At 51.1% G+C, this 19288-nt stretch overlaps 3 protein-coding genes and 1 pseudogene across 3 annotated transcripts in view; 1 reads left to right on the forward strand and 3 right to left on the reverse strand.

Moving 5' to 3' along the window:
* Window positions 1-19288, reverse strand: part of LOC123767553 (CD82 antigen) — a 690815-nt gene that overhangs the window by 514098 nt on the left and 157429 nt on the right. The window lies entirely within an intron of this gene.
* The window catches only part of LOC123767767 (uncharacterized), a 672233-nt gene that overhangs the window by 341958 nt on the left and 310987 nt on the right, over window positions 1-19288 (forward strand). The gene's annotated exons all lie outside the window — the stretch shown is intronic.
* Window positions 16060-16920, reverse strand: LOC138355372 (elastin pseudogene; annotated as a pseudogene).
* On the reverse strand, window positions 16960-17769 carry LOC138355373 (elastin-like). The gene has a single exon (XM_069310258.1). The coding sequence runs from the start codon at window positions 17767-17769 to the stop codon at window positions 16960-16962; it is 810 nt and encodes a 269-aa protein (XP_069166359.1).

Below are 19288 nucleotides of genomic sequence, written 5' to 3' on the forward strand. Positions count from 1 at the left end.
AGGGGACCGGAGTGAGAGTCGTAGGTCTTGCAGATGGAATAACCTACCAGGACAGGTGTAGGGGACAAGTGAACGGTACAAGGATCCTGGCCTGACACTCGAATAATCCTGACCACTTGGGAACTATAGGGTACACAAGAATAAGGCGGGACACACCCAGTACAAACACCTCAACACGGAAGACGAACGGGGGGAGGAGTACTGGATAATTACGGACACTAGGTCACTGGGGCAAAGGGGACGGTAGGCCCAATATCACTAAGGCAAGGAACCATTAATACACATTTAATAACGCTTAACAATATATGACTTTATTTGAAATAATTAAATAAGACACTCCCTAACTATATTCCCTACTAGAGGCCATGAGTGCTGAATGAGGTGCTTTAGTACAAGAGAGCCGTACTTACTCGTATGTTGTTCCACAGTTTTCCTGGAGATGATGTTCCTTCCCCGAGTCCACACACACACCTCCCTACTGGGCTGCGCCCACTCTACTGTCTCTCCCATGATCTCTTGCTCCTCAGCTGAACATGAGGGTTTTGCATTTGATGTTTAGGGGTTAATCCCTGAAGATTATCATGACGGCATCAACTCTGACCTCTTCGTGATTCGATGACCGTTGACCTGACTCTATGGCTAACTTGTACAGAGGTGTAACTTTTACATTGTCTGCCGCCGCCTGTCTGGCGCCTGTGGGTTGTTCATCCTCCACGTGGCCTGTTCATGCTGTTATGATGTTCATGTACTATGTGCTGCTCTCTTGTTACAAGCCCTCAGCCTCCCCCCCTGGCTCAGCCCTCAGCCTCCCCCCCCCTGACTCAGCCCTCAGCCCCCCCCCCCTGGCTCAGCCCTCAGTTTCCCCCCCTGGCTCAGCCCTCAGCCTCCCCCCCTGGCTCAGCCCTCAGCCTCCCCCCCCCTGGCTCAGCCCTCACCCTCCCCCCCCCAGCCCTCAGCCTCCCCTCTGCTGACCTTATAATTAAGGACCACATTTTAAGAGCTTGTTGGAGCAGGAACTTTATGTATTCCATGAAGGAGGAGGCGGGCTGAGGGCCGCTCCCGCTCAAGTGTGAGTTGTGAGTTGACGCTGTATGCACCGTTGTGATGAGTGAGAGTGTGAGGTGCCTCACAGTGTGGCTGTAGCCCTCACAAATGAGAGTTAAATACAAACAAATGCAACATTCTACACCTGACTAGATGTAATGAGTTAATGTATATATACCTGCGCCTGCTGTGAGGTGGGATTAATCAATATATGCCATGGCTCTCATTAATGAGGCTCGTTAATATACGCCGTAATGAGGACCATGAGCTCACACGGGACAGGCAGACAGACATATATATATACCTCCCATCACAGGGTTAATACCCCCTGCACCCCCCCCCGCCCGCCCCGCGAAGCTAAACTTAACAAAATATATTCGAGTTTTATAATGAGAATTACAGGTCGAGGAGATTGTTGTGGTGTGTGGCGGGCATGGGAGCTGGGTGTTGCTGGGTGTGGGGGCCTGGTGGTGCGTGTATGGTGTTTAATCTTTATTCGTATTGTACGTATTTTGGCCGTAGTAGCATGCAATACACACACACACATACACACACACACAACCCTCCCCCTCTCACCCCCCAAACCCTTCCTCCTCCACCAGTCTCCCCGTGCCAGGTCCTCCCAGCTCCCACTCACCCCAGATCCCAAAGGTCCCCCCCTAGAGGAGAAGCAGAAGAGAGTCAGTTTCAGGGTAATGTACTCGAACATAGATGGGATCACAAGCAAGGCAAGTGAACTAAGGGAAAGAGCACAAGAAGTGAACCTAGATGTAATCGGACTCACTGAAACAAAACTCTCTGGAATCATAACGAATGCCGTGTTTCCCCAGGAGTACACAGTAATAAGGAAAGAGAGGGAAGGTAGGGGAGGAGGCGGAATGGCCCTACTCATGAGAAAGGAATGGAGTTTTAAGGAGATGGCTATCCCGGGCTGTGAGGGGTTCAGAGACTACATAGCAGGCACCATGACAATGGGAGGACCAAGGATAGTAGTAGCAGTAATATACAACCCTCCACCAAATGACAGAAGACCCAGTCAAGAGTATGAAAACAACAACATGACAGTTAACACTAATTGAGAGAGCAGCCTCTGCTGCGTGTTGAAATAGATCCCACCAGCTCATCACGGGGGACTTCAATCACGGAAGGATTGACTGGGAGAACAAGGAACCGCATGGAGGCGAGGATACGTGGAGAGCCAAACTACTGGAGGTGGTGACTAGAAACTTCTTAACCCAGCATATCAGAGAACCCACAAGGATGAGAGGAAATGACGAACCAGCGAGACTCGACCTGGTCTTCACTCTGAACGACTCTGACATAAGAGAAATCGGTTTTGAGGCCCCAGTAGGAATGAGCGACCACAGTGTATTGGTGTTTGAGTACCTGATTGAAGAAGGGTTATTGAACTCGAGGAGGGATACCGAAACCAAAAGGTAAGCATACCGAAAGGGAAACTGTGAGGAGATAAGAAAATTCCTAAAAGATATAGCATGGGAAACAGAGCTCAGGGGAAAGACGGCCCAAGATATGATGGACTACATCACGCAAAAGTGCAAGGACGCAGCAAACAAGTTTGTCCCAGCCCGGAAGGAAAACCGTGAAATGAAGATGAGAAACCCATGGTTTAATCGGAGATGTAGGCTAGTTAAGCAGCAAAGTAAAAGGGCACGGAGAAACTATAGGAATAACAGGACACTGGAGAGCAGAGAAAGATACCAGAATGCCAGGAATGAATATGTCAGGATGAGAAGAGAGGCAGAAAGACAATACGAAATGACATCGCAAGCAAGGCAAAGACTCAGCCTAAATTGCTGCATAGCCACATCAGGAGAAAAACAACAGTAAAGGAACAGGTTATGAAATTAAGGTTAGGGGCAGAAGGATTCACTACAAACGACAAGGAAGTGTGTGAGGAGCTGAATAAGAAATTCCAGGAGGTCTTCATCTTAGAGCAAGGAGAAATCCCAGAGATAAGAGAGGGAATAGCTAACCAGGAACCACTGGAAGAGTTTGAGATTACCAGCGGGGGAAGTAAGGAAGTGTTTACTAGAGTTGGATGTGACAAAGGCTATAGGTCCAGATGGAATCTCCCCTTGGATACTAAAGGAAGGAGCAGAAGAACTGTGCCTACCACTCTCCATAGTGTATAACAAATCACAGGCAACAGGGGAACTGCCAGAAATTTGGAAAGCAGCTAACGTAGTCCTGATATACAACAAAGGGGATAGACAGGAGGCACTGAATTACAGGCCTAACCTGCATACCATGCAAGCTGATAGAGAAGATTGTGCGAAGAAAGCTAGTGGAGCACCTGGAGCGAAAGAACTTTGTAACACAGCATCAACATGGGTTCAGGGATGGCAGGGCCTGCCTCACAGGGTTACTTGAATTCAACGACCAGGCAACAAAAATAAGGCAAGAAAGAGAAGGGTGGGCAGACTGCATATTTTTGGATTGTCAGAAAGCCTTTGACACAGTGCCACACAAGAGGCTAGTGTAAAAACTGGAGATGCAGGCTGGAGTGAAAGGGAAGGTACTCCGTTGGATACAGGAGTACCTAAGTAACAGGAGACAACGAGTCTGTGTGAGGGGTGAGGTCTCAGATTGGCGAGACGTTACGAGTGGAGTACCGCAGGGGTCAGTCCTTGGACCTATACTGTTTCTGATATATGTAAATGATCTCCCAGAGGGTATAGAATCGTTTCTCTCAATGTTTGCCGATGATGCAAAAATTATGAGGAGGATTGAAACTGAGGACGATAGTAGGAGGTTACAAGATGACCTAGACAGACTGAGTGAATGGTCCAACAAATGGCTGTTGAAGTTCAACCCGAGTAAATGCCAAGTAATGAAACTAGGCAATGGAAACAGGAGGCCAGACACAGAAAAGGAGATGAAGTACTTAATGAAACGGACAGAGAGAAAGATCTAGGAGTTGATATCACACCAAACCTGTCTCCTGAAGCCCACATAAAAAGAATAACGTCTGCGGCATATGCGAGGCTGGCTAACATCAGAACAGCGTTCAGGAACTTGTGTAAGGAATCATTCAGAATCTTGTATACCACATATGTAAGACCAATCCTGGAGTATGCGGCCCCAGCATGGAGCCCGTACCCAGTCAAGCACAAGAAGAAGCTGGAAAAAGTTCAAAGGTATGCGACTAGACTAGTCCCAGAACTAAGAGGCATGAGTTACGAGGAAAGGCTGCGGGAAATGCACCTCACGACACTGGAAGACAGAAGAGTAAGGAGAGACATGATCAATACCTACAAAATCCTCAGAGGAATCGACCGGGTAAACAAGGATAAACTATTCAACACTGGTGGGACGCGAACAAGGGGACACAGGTGGAAACTGAGTACCCACATGAGCCACAGGGACGTTAGAAGGAACTTTTTCAGTGTCAGAGTAGTTAACAGGTGGAATGTACTAGGAAGTGATGTGGTGGAGGCTGACTCCATACACAGTTTCAAGTGTAGATATGATAGAGCCCAATAGGCTCAGGAATCTGTACACCTGTTGATTGACAATTGAGAGGCGGGACCAAAGAGCCAGAGCTCAACCCCCGCAAGCACAACTAGGTGAGTATAAACACACACACACATACACATTAGGTTAGGCGGTGATTACGGGGCGGTGGCTGAGTGGACAGTACACTGGATACGTAGTCCCGTGCACCGGGATTCGATGCTCGGCCCAGGCGATATAGATGGGCAGTTTCTTTCACTCTGATGCCCCCTGTTACCTAGCAGTAAATAGGTACCTGGGAGTTAGACAGCTGTCACGGGCTGCGTCCTGGGGTGTGTGTATGTGTGTGTTTACTAGTTGTGTTTTTACGGGGGTTGAGCTTTGCTCTTTCGGCCCGCCTCTCAACTGTCAATCAACTGTTTACTAACTACTTTTTTTTTCCCACACCACACACACACACACACCCCAGGAAGCAGCCCGTGACAGCTGACTAACTCCCAGGTACCTATTTACTGCTAGGTAACAGGGGCACTTAGGGTGAAAGAAACTTTGCCCATTTGTTTCTGCCTCGTGCGGGAATCGAACCCGCGCTACAGAATTACGAGTCCTGCGCGCTATCCACCAGGCTACGAGGCCCCTAGGGCCTCGTGTGTGTGCGTGTGTGTGTGCGTGTGTGTGTGTGCGTGTGTGTGTGTGTGTGTGTGTGTGTACTCACCTAATTGTACTCACCTAATTGTGCTTGCGGGGGTTGAGCTCTGGCTCTTTGGTCCCGCCTCTCAACCGTCAATCAACTGGTGTACAGATTCCTGAGCCTATTGGGCTCTATCATATCTACATTTGAAACTGTGAATGGAGTCAGCCTCCACCACATCACTTCCTAATGCATTCCATTTGCTAACTACTCTGACACTGAAAAAGTTCTTTCTAACGTCTCTGTGGCTCATTTGGGTACTCAGCTTCCACCTGTGTCCCCTTGTTCGCGTCCCACCAGTGTTGAAAAGTTCGTCCTTGTTTACCCGGTCGATTCCCCTGAGGATTTTGTAGGTTGTGATCATGTCCCCCCTTACTCTTCTGTCTTCCAGTGTCGTGAGGTGCATTTCCCGCAGCCTTTCCTCATAACTCATGCCTCTTAGTTCTGGGACTAGTCTAGTAGCATACCTTTGGACTTTTTCCAGCTTCGTCTTGTGCTTGACAAGGTACGGGCTCCATGCTGGGGCCGCATACTCCAGGATTGGTCTTACATATGTGGTGTACAAGATTCTGAATGATTCCTTACACAGGTTCCTGAACGCCGTTCTGATGTTAGCCAGCCTCGCATATGCCGCAGACGTTATTCTCTTTATGTGGGCTTCAGGAGACAGGTTTGGTGTGATATCAACTCCTAGATCTTTCTCTCTGTCTGTTTCATTAAGTACTTCATCTCCTATTCTGTATCCTGTGCCTGGCCTCCTGTTTCCACTGCCTAGTTTCATTACTTTGCATTTACTCGGGTTGAACTTCAACAGCCATTTGTTGGACCATTCACTCAGTCTATCCAGGTCATCTTGTAGCCTCCTACTATCATCCTCTGTTTCAATCCTCCTCATAATTTTTGCATCGTCGGCAAACATTGAGAGGAACGAATCTATACCCTCTGGGAGATCATTTACATATACCAGAAACAGTATAGGTCCGAGGACTGACCCCTGCGGGACTCCACTTGTGACGTCTCGCCAATCTGAGACTTCACCCCTCACACAGACTCGTTGTCTCCTGTTGCTTAGGTATTCCTCTATCCACCGGAGTACCTTCCCTCTCACTCCAGCCTGCATCTCCAACTTTCGCACTAGCCTCTTGTGTGGCACTGTATCAAAGGCTTTCTGACAATCCAAAAATATGCAGTCTGCCCACCCTTCTCTTTCTTGCCTTATTTTTGTTGCCTGGTCGTAGAATTCAAGTAACCCTGTGAGGCAGGACCTGCCATCCCTGAACCCATGTTGATGCTGTGTTACAAAGTTCCTTCGCTCCAGATGCTCCACTAGTTTTTTTCGCACAATCTTCTCCATCAGCTTGCATGGTATGCAGGTTAGGGACACTGGCCTGTAGTTCAGTGCCTCCTGTCTATCCCCTTTCTTGTATATCGAGACTACGTTAGCTGCTTTCCAAGTATCTGGCAGTTCCCCTGTTGCCAGTGATTTGTTATACACTATGGAGAGTGGTAGGCTCAGTTCTCTTGCTCCTTCCTTTAGAACCCAAGGGGAGATTCCATCTGGGCCTATAGCCTTCGTCACGTCCAACTCTAGTAAACACTTCCTTACTTCCCCACTGGTAATCTCAAACTCTTCCAGTGGTTCCTGGTTAGCTATTCCCTCACTTACCTCTGGAATTTCTCCTTGTTCTAAGGTGAAGACCTCCTGGAATTTCTTATTCAATTCCTCACACACTTCCTTGTCATTTGTAGTGAATCCTTCCGCCCCTATCCTTAATCTCATAACCTGTTCCTTTACTGTTGTTTTTCTCCTAATGTGGCTATGCAACAATTTAGGCTGAGTCTTTGCCTTGCTTGCGATGTCATTTTCGTATTGTCTTTCTGCCTCTCTTCTCATCCTGACATATTCATTCCTGGCATTCTGGTATCTTTCTCTGCTCTCCAGTGTCCTGTTATTCCTATAGTTTCTCCATGCCCTTTTACTTTGCTGCTTAGCTAGCCTACATCTTTGATTAAACCATGGGTTTCTCATCTTCATTTCTCTGTTTTCCTTTTGGACTGGGACAAACTTGTTTGCTGCGTCCTTGCACTTCTGCGTGATGTAATCCATCATATCTTGGGCCGTCTTTCCCCTGAGCTCTGTTTCCCATGCTATATCTGTTAGGAATTTTCTTATCCCCTCATAGTTTCCCTTTCGGTATGCTAACCTTTTGGTTTCGGTATCCCTCCTCGAGTTCAATAACCCTTCTTCAATCAAGTACTCAAACACCAGTACACTGTGGTCGCTCATTCCTACTGGGTCCTCAAAACCGATTTCTCTTATGTCGGAGTCGTTCAGAGTGAAGACTAGGTCGAGTCTCGCTGGTTCGTCATTGCCTCTCATCCTTGTGGGTTCTCCGACATGCTGCGTTAAAAAGTTGCTTGTCACCACCTCCAATAGTTTGGCTCTCCACGTATCCTCGCCTCCATGCGGTTCCTTGTTCTCCCAGTCAATCTTTCCGTGATTGAAGTCGCCCATGATGAGCAGGTGGGATCTATTTCTACAGGCAGCAGAGGCTGCCCTCTCAATTATAGTGTTAACTGCCTTGTTGTTGTTTTCATACTCTTGACTGGGTCTCCTGTCATTTGGTGGAGGGTTGTATATTACTGCTACTACTATTCTTGGTCCTCCCATTGTTATGGTGCCTGCTATGTAGTCTCTGAACTCCTCACAGCCCGGGATGGCCATCTCCTTAAAACTCCATTCCCTTCTCATGAGTAGGGCCACTCCGCCTCCTCCTCTACCTTCCCTCTCTTTCCTTATTACTGTATACTCCTGGGGAAACACGGCATTCGTTATGATTCCAGATGTGTGCGTGTGTGTGTGTGCGTGTGTGTGTGCGTGTGTGTGTGCGTGTGTGTGTGCGTGTGTGTGTGTGTGTGTGTGTGTGTGTGTGTGTGTGTGCGTGTGTGTGTGTGTGTGTGTGTGTGTGTGTGTGTGTGTGTGTGTGTGTGTGTGTGTGTGTGTGTGTGCGTGTGTGTGTGACTATGCAAAAATGCCGAGGGTTGATTTATTTCGTGTCTTAAGAGCCAAGAGAAAATATTACATATGGTTCTCGAGAGAGAGAGAGAGAGAGAGAGAGAGAGAGAGAGAGAGAGAGAGAGAGAGAGAGAGAGAGAGAGAGAGAGAGAGTGCTTGGAGGCAAAAAAGAAGTAATATAAGGATCAAATCTGCTTGATACCTGCTTGATGGGGTTCTGGGAGGTCTTCTACTCCCCAAGCCCGGCCTGAGACCAGGCTTGACTTGTGAGAGTTTGGTCCACCAGGCTGTTGCTTGGAGCAGCCCGCAGGCCCACATACCCACCACAGCCCGGTTGATCCGGAACTTCTTTTAGAAAACAGTCTAGCTTTCTCTTGAAGATATCCTCCCCCCCCCCCTCCCTGCACAACTCTATTCTACCCACTTCAAGACTCCGAACCAATATAGAAGCATCAAGAGGAAGTATGGGCCAATAGGCCCTCTGCAGTTACTTCCATTCTTATGCTCTCATGTCCAATTAATGCCCATTGTTCCGTGTTCTGTCTTGTCTTTGTCACAAGTTTGTTCACCTCATCCCAAACTGTTGCCCCGTATCACCTCACCCAAGTGCGAGTATAGGTATGACGGATTAGCTGACTCTCTTTAGTGTTTTCAGGTTACAGTTGTGTGTGTGTAAACTAAATTTTTTGAAAATGTAATAAGTTATTACGAAACGCGTTCAAGCGTCGCGTCAGACTAGAAATATAAATGAATTTTGGAGTATTGATTTTTCAATTACCATCAACAGTGAAAAGAAACATAAGAAACATTGAGAAAATTCGTGTTAGAATCATTAATCTCACTTTTTTGGTCATATTTAACAACATATGTTTACAAGAAAGACTGCTACCAAAATATACAAATATATATATATATATATATATATATATATATATATATATATATATATATATATATATATATATATATATATATATGCGAACAAGCCTGAATGGTCCCCAGGACAATATGCAACTGAAAACTTCTGGGGTGTGAGTTTTCAGTTATATATATATATATATATATATATATATATATATATATATATATATATATATATATATATATATATATATATATATATATATATACCACCTCTAGCTGGAAGAAGGGGGACCCATAGCCTCGGAGGAAACCACGCATTAGAGGGAATGTTTAGATCCCCTCTAATACAGTTTCTGTGTGCTTTTCTCCTACCACCCCCTTCCTTTTTTATTTTTTGTGCTTTATTATGCATTTGATGGTTACAAGATATACATGGGTTGATACAAAAATAATAATGCAAAAAGGTGATTAAAGGTTATGGATCTCTTGAAGAACACAACAATGGGAAACATTGATGAATGTCACAGACGGGTTCGATCATTGTTGCAAGTCAAACACTTCTTCGAATCCCTCTGAAGTTGGACTAGTGCCCAAGACGCAACAGTAGACTCTGACCAGAAGAGTCACATGGTGTGTACTGGTGGTACATATATATATATATATATATATATATATATATATATATATATATATATATATATATATATATATATATTAGTTTTCCCTCCTGTCCAATTGCCATATACCGACTTAGTGGTGTCGAACGATCATTACCCTAACCATCTGAAGCCTTCAAAGGGATGCTGGTTAGCACTGTATGAGTCAACCACCTCCTGTAGTTAAAGTGTTCAGTAACTACACTGTATGATGTATTACGGGTCTCGAACCCTGGCCAGGCAGGCCGGAAGACAATGTATATATCCTGGTTAGCATTGTAAGTGAATGGCCACGTCTGTGGTAGGAAATAAACTAAAATAAATTAATACAACAAAATCCTTCAGGTTCAGGGACCATATTGCTAGTGTAGAACGTCGTGAACATGTCCTTGTGCAGCAGCAGGAAGGCTACAAGAACATTCATGGGTGTTGCATACGCTGCTGATGTTATCCTGTTCATGTGTGTGTGTGTGTGTGTGTGTGTGTGTGTGTGTGTGTGTGTGTGTGTGTGCGTGCGTGTGTGCGTGTGTGCGTGTGTGCGTGCGTGCGTGTGTTTCTGAGAAAGAGAGAGTCGTGTCCCAAGAACCACAGCCCTGCCACAGCCCAAGAAAAAACAAAAAAGTGTTCACACCTGAAGCTTCCTTCACAATACCGTCCTATGTCGCCGTCCACCCACTTGCACTGGACGGTAGAGCGACGGCCTCACGTCATGCAGGTCCGCGTTCAATCCCCTGACCGTCCACAAGTGCTTGGGGCACCAATCCTTCCCCCCCCCCCCGCCCCCCCGCCCGGTCCCATCCCAAATCATTATCCTAACCCTTCCCAGTGCTATAGAGTCGACCCTCCTACCACAAATACAGTAACCATATCATGTTTTTTTTGAATTCTCAAGTCGATTTGAATTCAAATTCAAACCGACATCTTTCCCCCAGTTGCTGTAAACTAATTTTTTTTTCCAAATTCCTGGAAGTTGCCTAATCTGCTTAATTTCAACTCGTGAAGCTACGGGGCAAATTGGAATGTTTAGAAAGGGGGTGATTCTTTTTGGGAACGATCCTTTGATGTTCCTGGTTCAGTAATTACGCTCCTGGCTACAAAGGAACAGCCTAAACTATTTCAATTATACTTTGTTTTTTATTCTTGGCTTAAATATAAACACAGTCAGAAGCTGGAATGGAATCCTAGCATGCATCCCAGCAGCTGGGACGAGGTCCTAGCACGCATCCCAGCAGGTGGGACGAGGTCCTAGCACGCATCCCAGCAGGTGGGACGAGGTCCTAGCACGCATCCCAGCAGGTAGGACGAGGTCCTAGCACGCATCCCAGCAGGTGGGACGAGGTCCTAGCATGCATCCCAGCAGCTGGGACGAGGTCCTAGCACGCATCCCAGCAGGTGGGACGAGGTCCTAGCACGCATCCCAGCAGGTAGGACGAGGTCCTAGCACGCATCCCAGCAGGTGGGACGAGGTCCTAGCACGCATCCCAGCAGGTGGGACGAGGTCCTAGCACGCATCCCAGCAGGTGGGACGAGGTCCTAGCATGCATCCCAGCAGGCGGGACGAGGTCTTAGCACGCATCCCAGCAGGTGGGACGAGGTCCTAGCACGCATCCCAGCAGGTGGGACGAGGTCCTAGCACGCATCCCAGCAGGCGGGACGAGGTCCTAGCATGCATCCCAGCAGGTGGGACGAGGTCCTAGCACGCATCCCAGCAGGTGGGACGAGGTCCTAGCACGCATCCCAGCAGGTGGGACGAGGTCCTAGCTCCATATTGCCAGGTGTTTGGATCTCCCTCTAGACCTTCCCTCCCTCCCTCCCTCCCTCCCTCCCTCCCTCCCTCCCTCTGCCCTCCTGATAAGAGGGCAGAGGGCCAATTTAGCGTGAGGGCAGGAAGCAGAATATTGGGGGCCTCGCTGGTGCTTTACCTGCCCCCTCCCCTCCCCCCGGACACTTCCCTCCCCAGACCAACCCCCCTGAACCACAGAGGGAGGGGGGGGGGTGGAGAGAGGGAGGGAGGGGAAAGGGTTAGTGTGAGGGGAAATAATACCAAAACAAGTTTATTGTTCCACTGTTTCCCCCCCCCACACCTTCCCTCTCTCCCCCTACACCTGATCCCCCTTCCCCCCTACCCTTCCCTCCCCCCCTTCATACCCCAATACCCCTCCCCCCACCCACCCGCGTCGCTTCCAACTATACTGACGAATAATTATACAAGTTCCTCTTGAAGATGTCCACGATTGTTCCGGCAATATTTCTTATAGTCGCTGGGAGGACGTTGAACAACCGCGGACCTCTGATGTTTATACAGTGTTCTCTGATTGTGCCTATGGCACCTCTGCTCTTCACTGGTTCTATTCTACATTTTCTTCCATATCGTTCACTCCAGTACGTTGTTATTTTACTGTGTAGATTAGGGACCTGGCCCTCCAGTATTTTCCAAGTGTATATTATTTGGTATCTCTCTCGTCTCCTTTCTAGTGAGTACATTTGGAGAGCTTTGAGACGATCCCAATAATTTAGGTGTTTTATCTCGTCTATGCGTGCCGTATATGTTCTCTGTATTCCCTCTATTTCATCAATATCTCCTGCTCTGAAGGGGGAAGTGAGTATTCAACATGGCCAACCTTCCCTCTCTCTCTCTCTCTCCTTTGGACCAGTAGATTAACACAAGGGAGGAACTGCTGGATTAATTGATGAATGAAAAGGGTGCCTGTGTCGGACTACAAGATGCAAGCACTAACAGTCTGATTGATAACAATGGCGCCGGGATACTTTGACACTGTCCACTTGCCTACACGTACTCACCGTGTACTGGTGGTGTCACATGGTCTGAGTGTACTGGTGGTGGTGGTGTCACATTGTCTGAGTGTACTGGTGGTGGTGTCACATGGTCTGAGTGTACTGGTGGTGGTGTCACATGGTCTGAGTGTACTGGTGGTGGTGTCACATGGTCTGAGTGTACTGGTGGTGGTGTCACATGGTCTGAGTGTACTGGTGGTGGTGGTGTCACATGGTCTGAGTGTACTGGTGGTGGTGGTGTCACATGGTCTGAGTGTACTGGTGGTGGTGTCACATGGTCTGAGTGTACTGGTAGTGGTGTCATATGGTCTGAGTGTACTGGTGGTGGTGTCACATGGTCTGAGTGTACTGGTAGTGGTGTCACATGGTCTGAGTGTACTGGTGGTGGTGGTGTCACATGGTCTGAGTGTACTGGTGGTGGTGTCACATGGTCTGCGTGTACTGGTAGTGGTGTCACATGGTCTGAGTGTGCTGGTGGTGGTGTCACATGGTCTGAGTGTACTGGTGGTGGTGGTGTCACATGGTCTGAGTGTACTGGTGGTGGTGTCACATGGTCTGAGTGTACTGGTAGTGGTGTCACATGGTCTGAGTGTGCTGGTGGTGGTGTCACATGGTCTGAGTGTACTGGTGGTGGTGGTGTCACATGGTCTGAGTGTACTGGTGGTGGTGTCACATGGTCTGAGTGTACTGGTGGTGGTGTCACATGGTCTGAGTGTACTGGTGGTGGTGTCACATGGTCTGAGTGTACTGGTGGTGGTGTCACATGGTCTGAGTGTACTGGTGGTGGTGGTGTCACATGGTCTGAGTGTACTGGTGGTGGTGTCACATGGTCTGAGTGTACTGGTGGTGGTGTCACATGGTCTGAGTGTACTGGTGGTGGTGTCACATGGTCTGAGTGTACTGGTGGTGGTGTCACAAGGTCTGAGTGTACTGGTGGTGGTGGTGTCACATGGTCTGAGTGTACTGGTGGTGGTGTCACATGGTCTGAGTGTACTGGTGGTGGTGGTGTCATATGGTCTGAGTGTACTGGTGGTGGTGTCACATGGTCTGAGTGTACTGGTGGTGGTGTCACATGGTCTGAGTGTACTGGTGGTGGTGTCACAAGGTCTGAGTGTACTGGTGGTGGTGGTGTCACATGGTCTGAGTGTACTGGTGGTGGTGTCACATGGTCTGAGTGTACTGGTGGTGGTGTCACATGGTCTGAGTGTACTGGTGGTGGTGTCACATGGTCTGAGTGTACTGGTGGTGGTGTCACATGGTCTGAGTGTACTGGTGGTGGTGTCACAAGGTCTGAGTGTACTGGTGGTGGTGGTGTCACATGGTCTGAGTGTACTGGTGGTGGTGTCACATGGTCTGAGTGTACTGGTGGTGGTGTCACATGGTCTGAGTGTACTGGTGGTGGTGTCACATGGTCTGAGTGTACTGGTGGTGGTGGTGTCACATGGTCTGAGTGTACTGGTGGTGGTGTCACATGGTCTGAGTGTACTGGTGGTGGTGGTGTCACATGGTCTGAGTGTACTGGTGGTGGTGTCACATGGTCTGAGTGTACTGGTGGTGGTGGTGTCACATGGTCTGAGTGTACTGGTGGTGGTGTCACATGGTCTGAGTGTACTGGTGGTGGTGGTGTCACATGGTCTGAGTGTACTGGTGGTGGTGGTGTCACATGGTCTGAGTGTACTGGTGGTGGTGTCACATGGTCTGAGTGTACTGGTGGTGGTGGTGTCACATGGTCTGAGTGTACTGGTGGTGGTGGTGTCACATGGTCTGAGTGTACTGGTGGTGGTGGTGTCACATGGTCTGAGTGTACTGGTGGTGGTGTCACATGGTCTGAGTGTACTGGTGGTGGTGTCACATGGTCTGAGTGTACTGGTGGTGGTGGTGTCACATGGTCTGAGTGTACTGGTGGTGGTGGTGTCACATGGTCTGAGTGTACTGGTGGTGGTGTCACATGGTCTGAGTGTACTGGTGGTGGTGGTGTCACATGGTCTGAGTGTACTGGTGGTGGTGTCACATGGTCTGAGTGTACTGGTGGTGGTGGTGTCACATGGTCTGAGTGTACTGGTGGTGGTGTCACATGGTCTGAGTGTACTGGTGGTGGTGTCACAAGGTCTGAGTGTACTGGTGGTGGTGGTGTCACATGGTCTGAGTGTACTGGTGGTGGTGGTGTCACATGGTCTGAGTGTACTGGTGGTGGTGTCACATGATCTGAGTGTACTGGTGGTGGTGTCACATGGTCTGAGTGTACTGGTGGTGGTGTCACATGGTCTGAGTGTACTGGTGGTGGTGGTGTCACATGGTCTGAGTGTACTGGTGGTGGTGTCACATGGTCTGAGTGTACTGGTGGTGGTGTCACATGGTCTGAGTGTACTGGTGGTGGTGTCACATGGTCTGAGTGTACTGGTGGTGGTGTCACATGGTCTGAGTGTACTGGTGGTGGTGTCACATGGTCTGAGTGTACTGGTGGTGGTGTCACATGGTCTGAGTGTACTGGTGGTGGTGTCACATGGTCTGAGTGTACTGGTGGTGGTGTCACATGGTCTGAGTGTACTGGTGGTGGTGTCACATGGTCTGAGTGTACTGGTGGTGGTGTCACATGGTCTGAGTGTACTGGTGGTGGTGTCACATGGTCTGAGTGTACTGGTGGTGGTGTCACATGGTCTGAGTGTACTGGTGGTGGTGTCACATGGTCTGAGTGTACTGGTGGTACAAAAGAACAAGTCCGAGTATTGATTTCATATTCACTAAGAAGGTATTGACAAAGCTCTTTACCAGCCTCTTGAGCTACGTCTTGGGGAGCCTTCAAAGATGCCATAGTACCTCGGCCTGGCACTCCCGTGCCTGGCACTCCCACGCCTGGCACTCCCGTGCCTGGCACTCCCACGCCTGGCACTCCCGTGCCTGGCACTCCCACGCCTGGCACTCCCACGCCTGGCACTCCCGTGCCTGGCACTCCCACGCCTGGCACTCCCGTGCCTGGCACTCCCACGCCTGGCACTCCCGTGCCTGGCACTCCCGTGCCTGGCACTCCCACGCCTGGCACTCCCGTGCCTGGCACTCCCACGCCTGGCACTCCCACGCCTGGCACTCCCGTGCCTGGCACTCCCACGCCTGGCACTCCCGTGCCTGGCACTCCCACGCCTGGCACTCCCGTGCCTGGCACTCCCGTGCCTGGCACTCCCACGCCTGGCACTCCCATGCCTGGCACTCCCACGCCTGGCACTCCCATGCCTGGCACTCCCACGCCTGGCACTCCCACGCCTGGTACTCCCACGCCTGGCACTCCCGTGTCTGGCACTCCCGTGCCTGGCACTCCCACGCCTGGCACTCCCGTGCCTGGCACTCCCACGCATGGCACTCCCACGCCTGGTACTCATGCCTGGCACTCCCACGCCTGGCACTCCCACGCCTGGCACTCCCACGCCTGGCACTCCCGTGCCTGGCACTCCCACGCCTGGCACTCCCACGCCTGGCACTCCCATGCCTGGCACTCCCACGCCTGGCACTCCCACGCCTGGCACTCACATGCCTGGCACTCCCAGGCCTGGCACTCCCACGTCTGGCACTCCCACGCCTGGCACTCCCGTGTCTGGCACTCCTGTGCCTGGCACTCCCACGCCTGGCACTCCCACGCATGGCACTCCCACGCCTGGCACTCCCACGCCTGGCACTCCCGTGTCTGGCACTCCCGTGCCTGGCACTCCCACGCCTGGCACTCCCGTGTCTGGCACTCCCGTGCCTGGCACTCCCACGCCTGGCACTCCCACGCCTGGCACTCCCGTGCCTGACACTCCCACGCCTGGCACTCCCACGCCTGGCACTCCCGTGCCTGACACTCCCACGCCTGGCACTCCCACGCCTGGCACTCCCGTGTCTGGCACTCCCGTGCCTGGCACTCCCACGCATGGCACTCCCACGCCTGGCACTCCCACGCCTGGCACTCCCACGCCTGGCACTCCCGTGTCTGGCACTCCCGTGCCTGGCACTCCCACGCTTGGCACTCCCGTGCCTGGCACTCCCACGCCTGGCACTCCCACGCCTGGCACTCCCACGCCTGGCACTCCCGTGTCTGGCACTCCCGTGCCTGGCACTCCCACGCCTGGCACTCCCACGCCTGGCACTCCCGTGTCTGGCACTCCCGTGCCTGGCACTCCTACGCCTGGCACTCCCACGCCTGGCACTCCCGTGTCTGGCACTCCCGTGCCTGGCACTCCCACGCCTGGCACTCCCACGCCTGGCACTCCCGTGTCTGGCACTCCCGTGCCTGGCACTCCCACGCCTGGCACTCCCACGCCTGGCACTCCCGTGTCTGGCACTCCCACGCATGGCACTCGCACGCCTGGCACTCCCATGCCTGGCACTCCCACGCCTGGCACTCGCATGCCTGGCACTCCCACGCCTGGCACTCCTACGCCTGGCACTCACATGCCTGGCAATCCCAGGCCTGGCACTCCCACGCCTGGCACTCCCATGCCTGGTACTCCCACGCCTGGCACTCCCATGCCTGGCACTCCCACGCCTGGCACTCCCACGCCTGGCACTCCCATGCCTGGCACTCCCACGCCTGGCACTCCCATGCCTGGCACTCCCACGCCTGGCACTCCCATGCCTGGCACTCCCACACCTGACACTCCCACGCCTGGCACTCCCACGCCTGGCACTCCCACACCTGGCACTCCCACACCTGGCACTCCCACACCTGGCACTCCCACACCTGGCACTCCCACACCTGACACACCCACACCTGACACTCCCACACCTGACACTCCCACACCTGACACTCCCACGCCTGGCACTCCCACGCCTGGCACTCCCACACCTGGCACTCCCACACCTGGCACTCCCACACCTGACACACCCACACCTGACACTCCCACACCTGACACACCCACACCTGACACTCCCACACCTGACACTCCCACACCTGACACTCCCACGCCTGGCACTCCCACGCCTGGCACTCCCACACCTGGCACTCCCACACCTGGCACTCCCACACCTGACACACCCACACCTGACACTCCCACACCTGACACACCCACACCTGACACTCCCACACCTGACACACCCACACCTGACACTCCCACACCTGACACTCCCACACCTGACACTCCCACGCCTGGCACTCCCACGCCTGGCACTCCCACACCTGGCACTCCCACACCTGGCACTCCCACACCTGGCACTCCCACACCTGGCACTCCCACACCTGGCACTCCCACACCTGGCATGGGAGATACAGAACACCAACCCGTCCGCGACACATTATTTACTCCTGAGAGTTGGGGGGGGGGAGAGGGGGGGACAAGACAGGAGAAGGTAGCAAAGGTAGCAAAGGTAGATAGGTAGCAAAGGTAGATAGGGAAAGTAGCACGCGGCTCCCTGCTGAGGAACGGGGTGGACCTGTTCCAAGCATCCCCCTCCCCCGTTGTGAAGGAAGGTGAAGTAGCGTGCTCCTGGTTGGTAAGGAACACGGGGTGACAATGTGAAGTTGCTACTGGCAGACACGGCCTTTGTTTATGGTGGGATGGCCAGCCTGCACACACACACACACACACACACACACACACACACACACACACACACACACACACACACACACACACACACACACAAGGGGGCCTCGTAGCCTGGTGGATAGCGCGCAGGATTCGTAATTCTGTGGCGCGGGTTCGATTCCCGCACGAGGCAGAAACAAATGGGCAAAGTTTCTTTCACCCTGAATGCCCCTGTTACCTAGCAGTAAATAGGTACCTGGGAGTTAGTCAGCTGTCACGGGCTGCTTCCTGGTGTGTGTGTGTGTGTGTGTGTGTGTGGTGTGAAAAAAAAAAAAAAGTGGTTAGTAAACAGTTGATTGACAGTTGAGAGGCGGGCCGAAAGAGCAAAGCTCAACCCCCGTAAAAACACAACTAGTAAACACAACTAGTAAACACACACACAACGTTTCTCAATGTTTGCTGATGATGCAAAAATTATGAGGAGGATTGAAACAGAGGATGATAGTAGGAGGCTACAAGATGACCTAGACAGACTGAGTGAATGGTCCAACAAATGGCTGTTGAAGCTCAACCTGAGTAAATGCAAAGTAATGAAACTAGGCAGTGGAAACAGGAGGCCAGATACAGGATACAGAATAGGAGATGAAGTATTTAATGAAACGGACAGAGAGAAAGATCTAGGAGTTGATATCACACCAAACCTGTCTCCTGAAGCCCACATAAAGAGAATAACGTCTGCGGCATATGCGAGGCTGGCTAACATCAGAACAGCGTTCAGGAACCTGTGTAAGGAATCATTCAGAATCTTGTACACCACATATGTAAGACCAATCCTGGAGTATGCGGCCCCAGCATGGAGCCCGAACCTTGTCAAGCACAAGACGAAGCTGGAGAAAGTTCAGAGGTATGGCACTAGACTAGTCCTAGAACTAAGAGGCATGAGTTATGAGGAAGGGGTGCGGGAAATGCACCTTACGACACTGGAAGACAGAAGAGTGAGGGGAGACATGATCACTACCTACAAAATCCTCAGGGGAATTAACAGTGTAGACAAGGATAAACTATTCAACACTGGTGGGACGCGAACAAGGGGACACAGGTGGAAACTTAGTACCCACATGAGCCACAGAGACGTTAGAAGGAACTTTTTCAGTGTCAGAGTAGTTAACAGGCGGAATGCATTAGGCAGTGATGTGGTGGAGGCTGACTCCATACACAGTTTCAAGTGTAGATATGATAGAGCCCAATAGGC

This window comes from Procambarus clarkii, chromosome 67, assembly GCF_040958095.1.
Source record: "Procambarus clarkii isolate CNS0578487 chromosome 67, FALCON_Pclarkii_2.0, whole genome shotgun sequence".
NCBI lineage: Eukaryota > Metazoa > Arthropoda > Malacostraca > Decapoda > Cambaridae > Procambarus > Procambarus clarkii.

Excerpts from the sequence above, each read along its gene's own strand:
- LOC138355373 (XM_069310258.1), bottom strand. The coding sequence starts at position 17,769 with ATGCCAGGTGTGGGAGTGCCAGGTGTGGGAGTGCCAGGTGTGGGAGTG.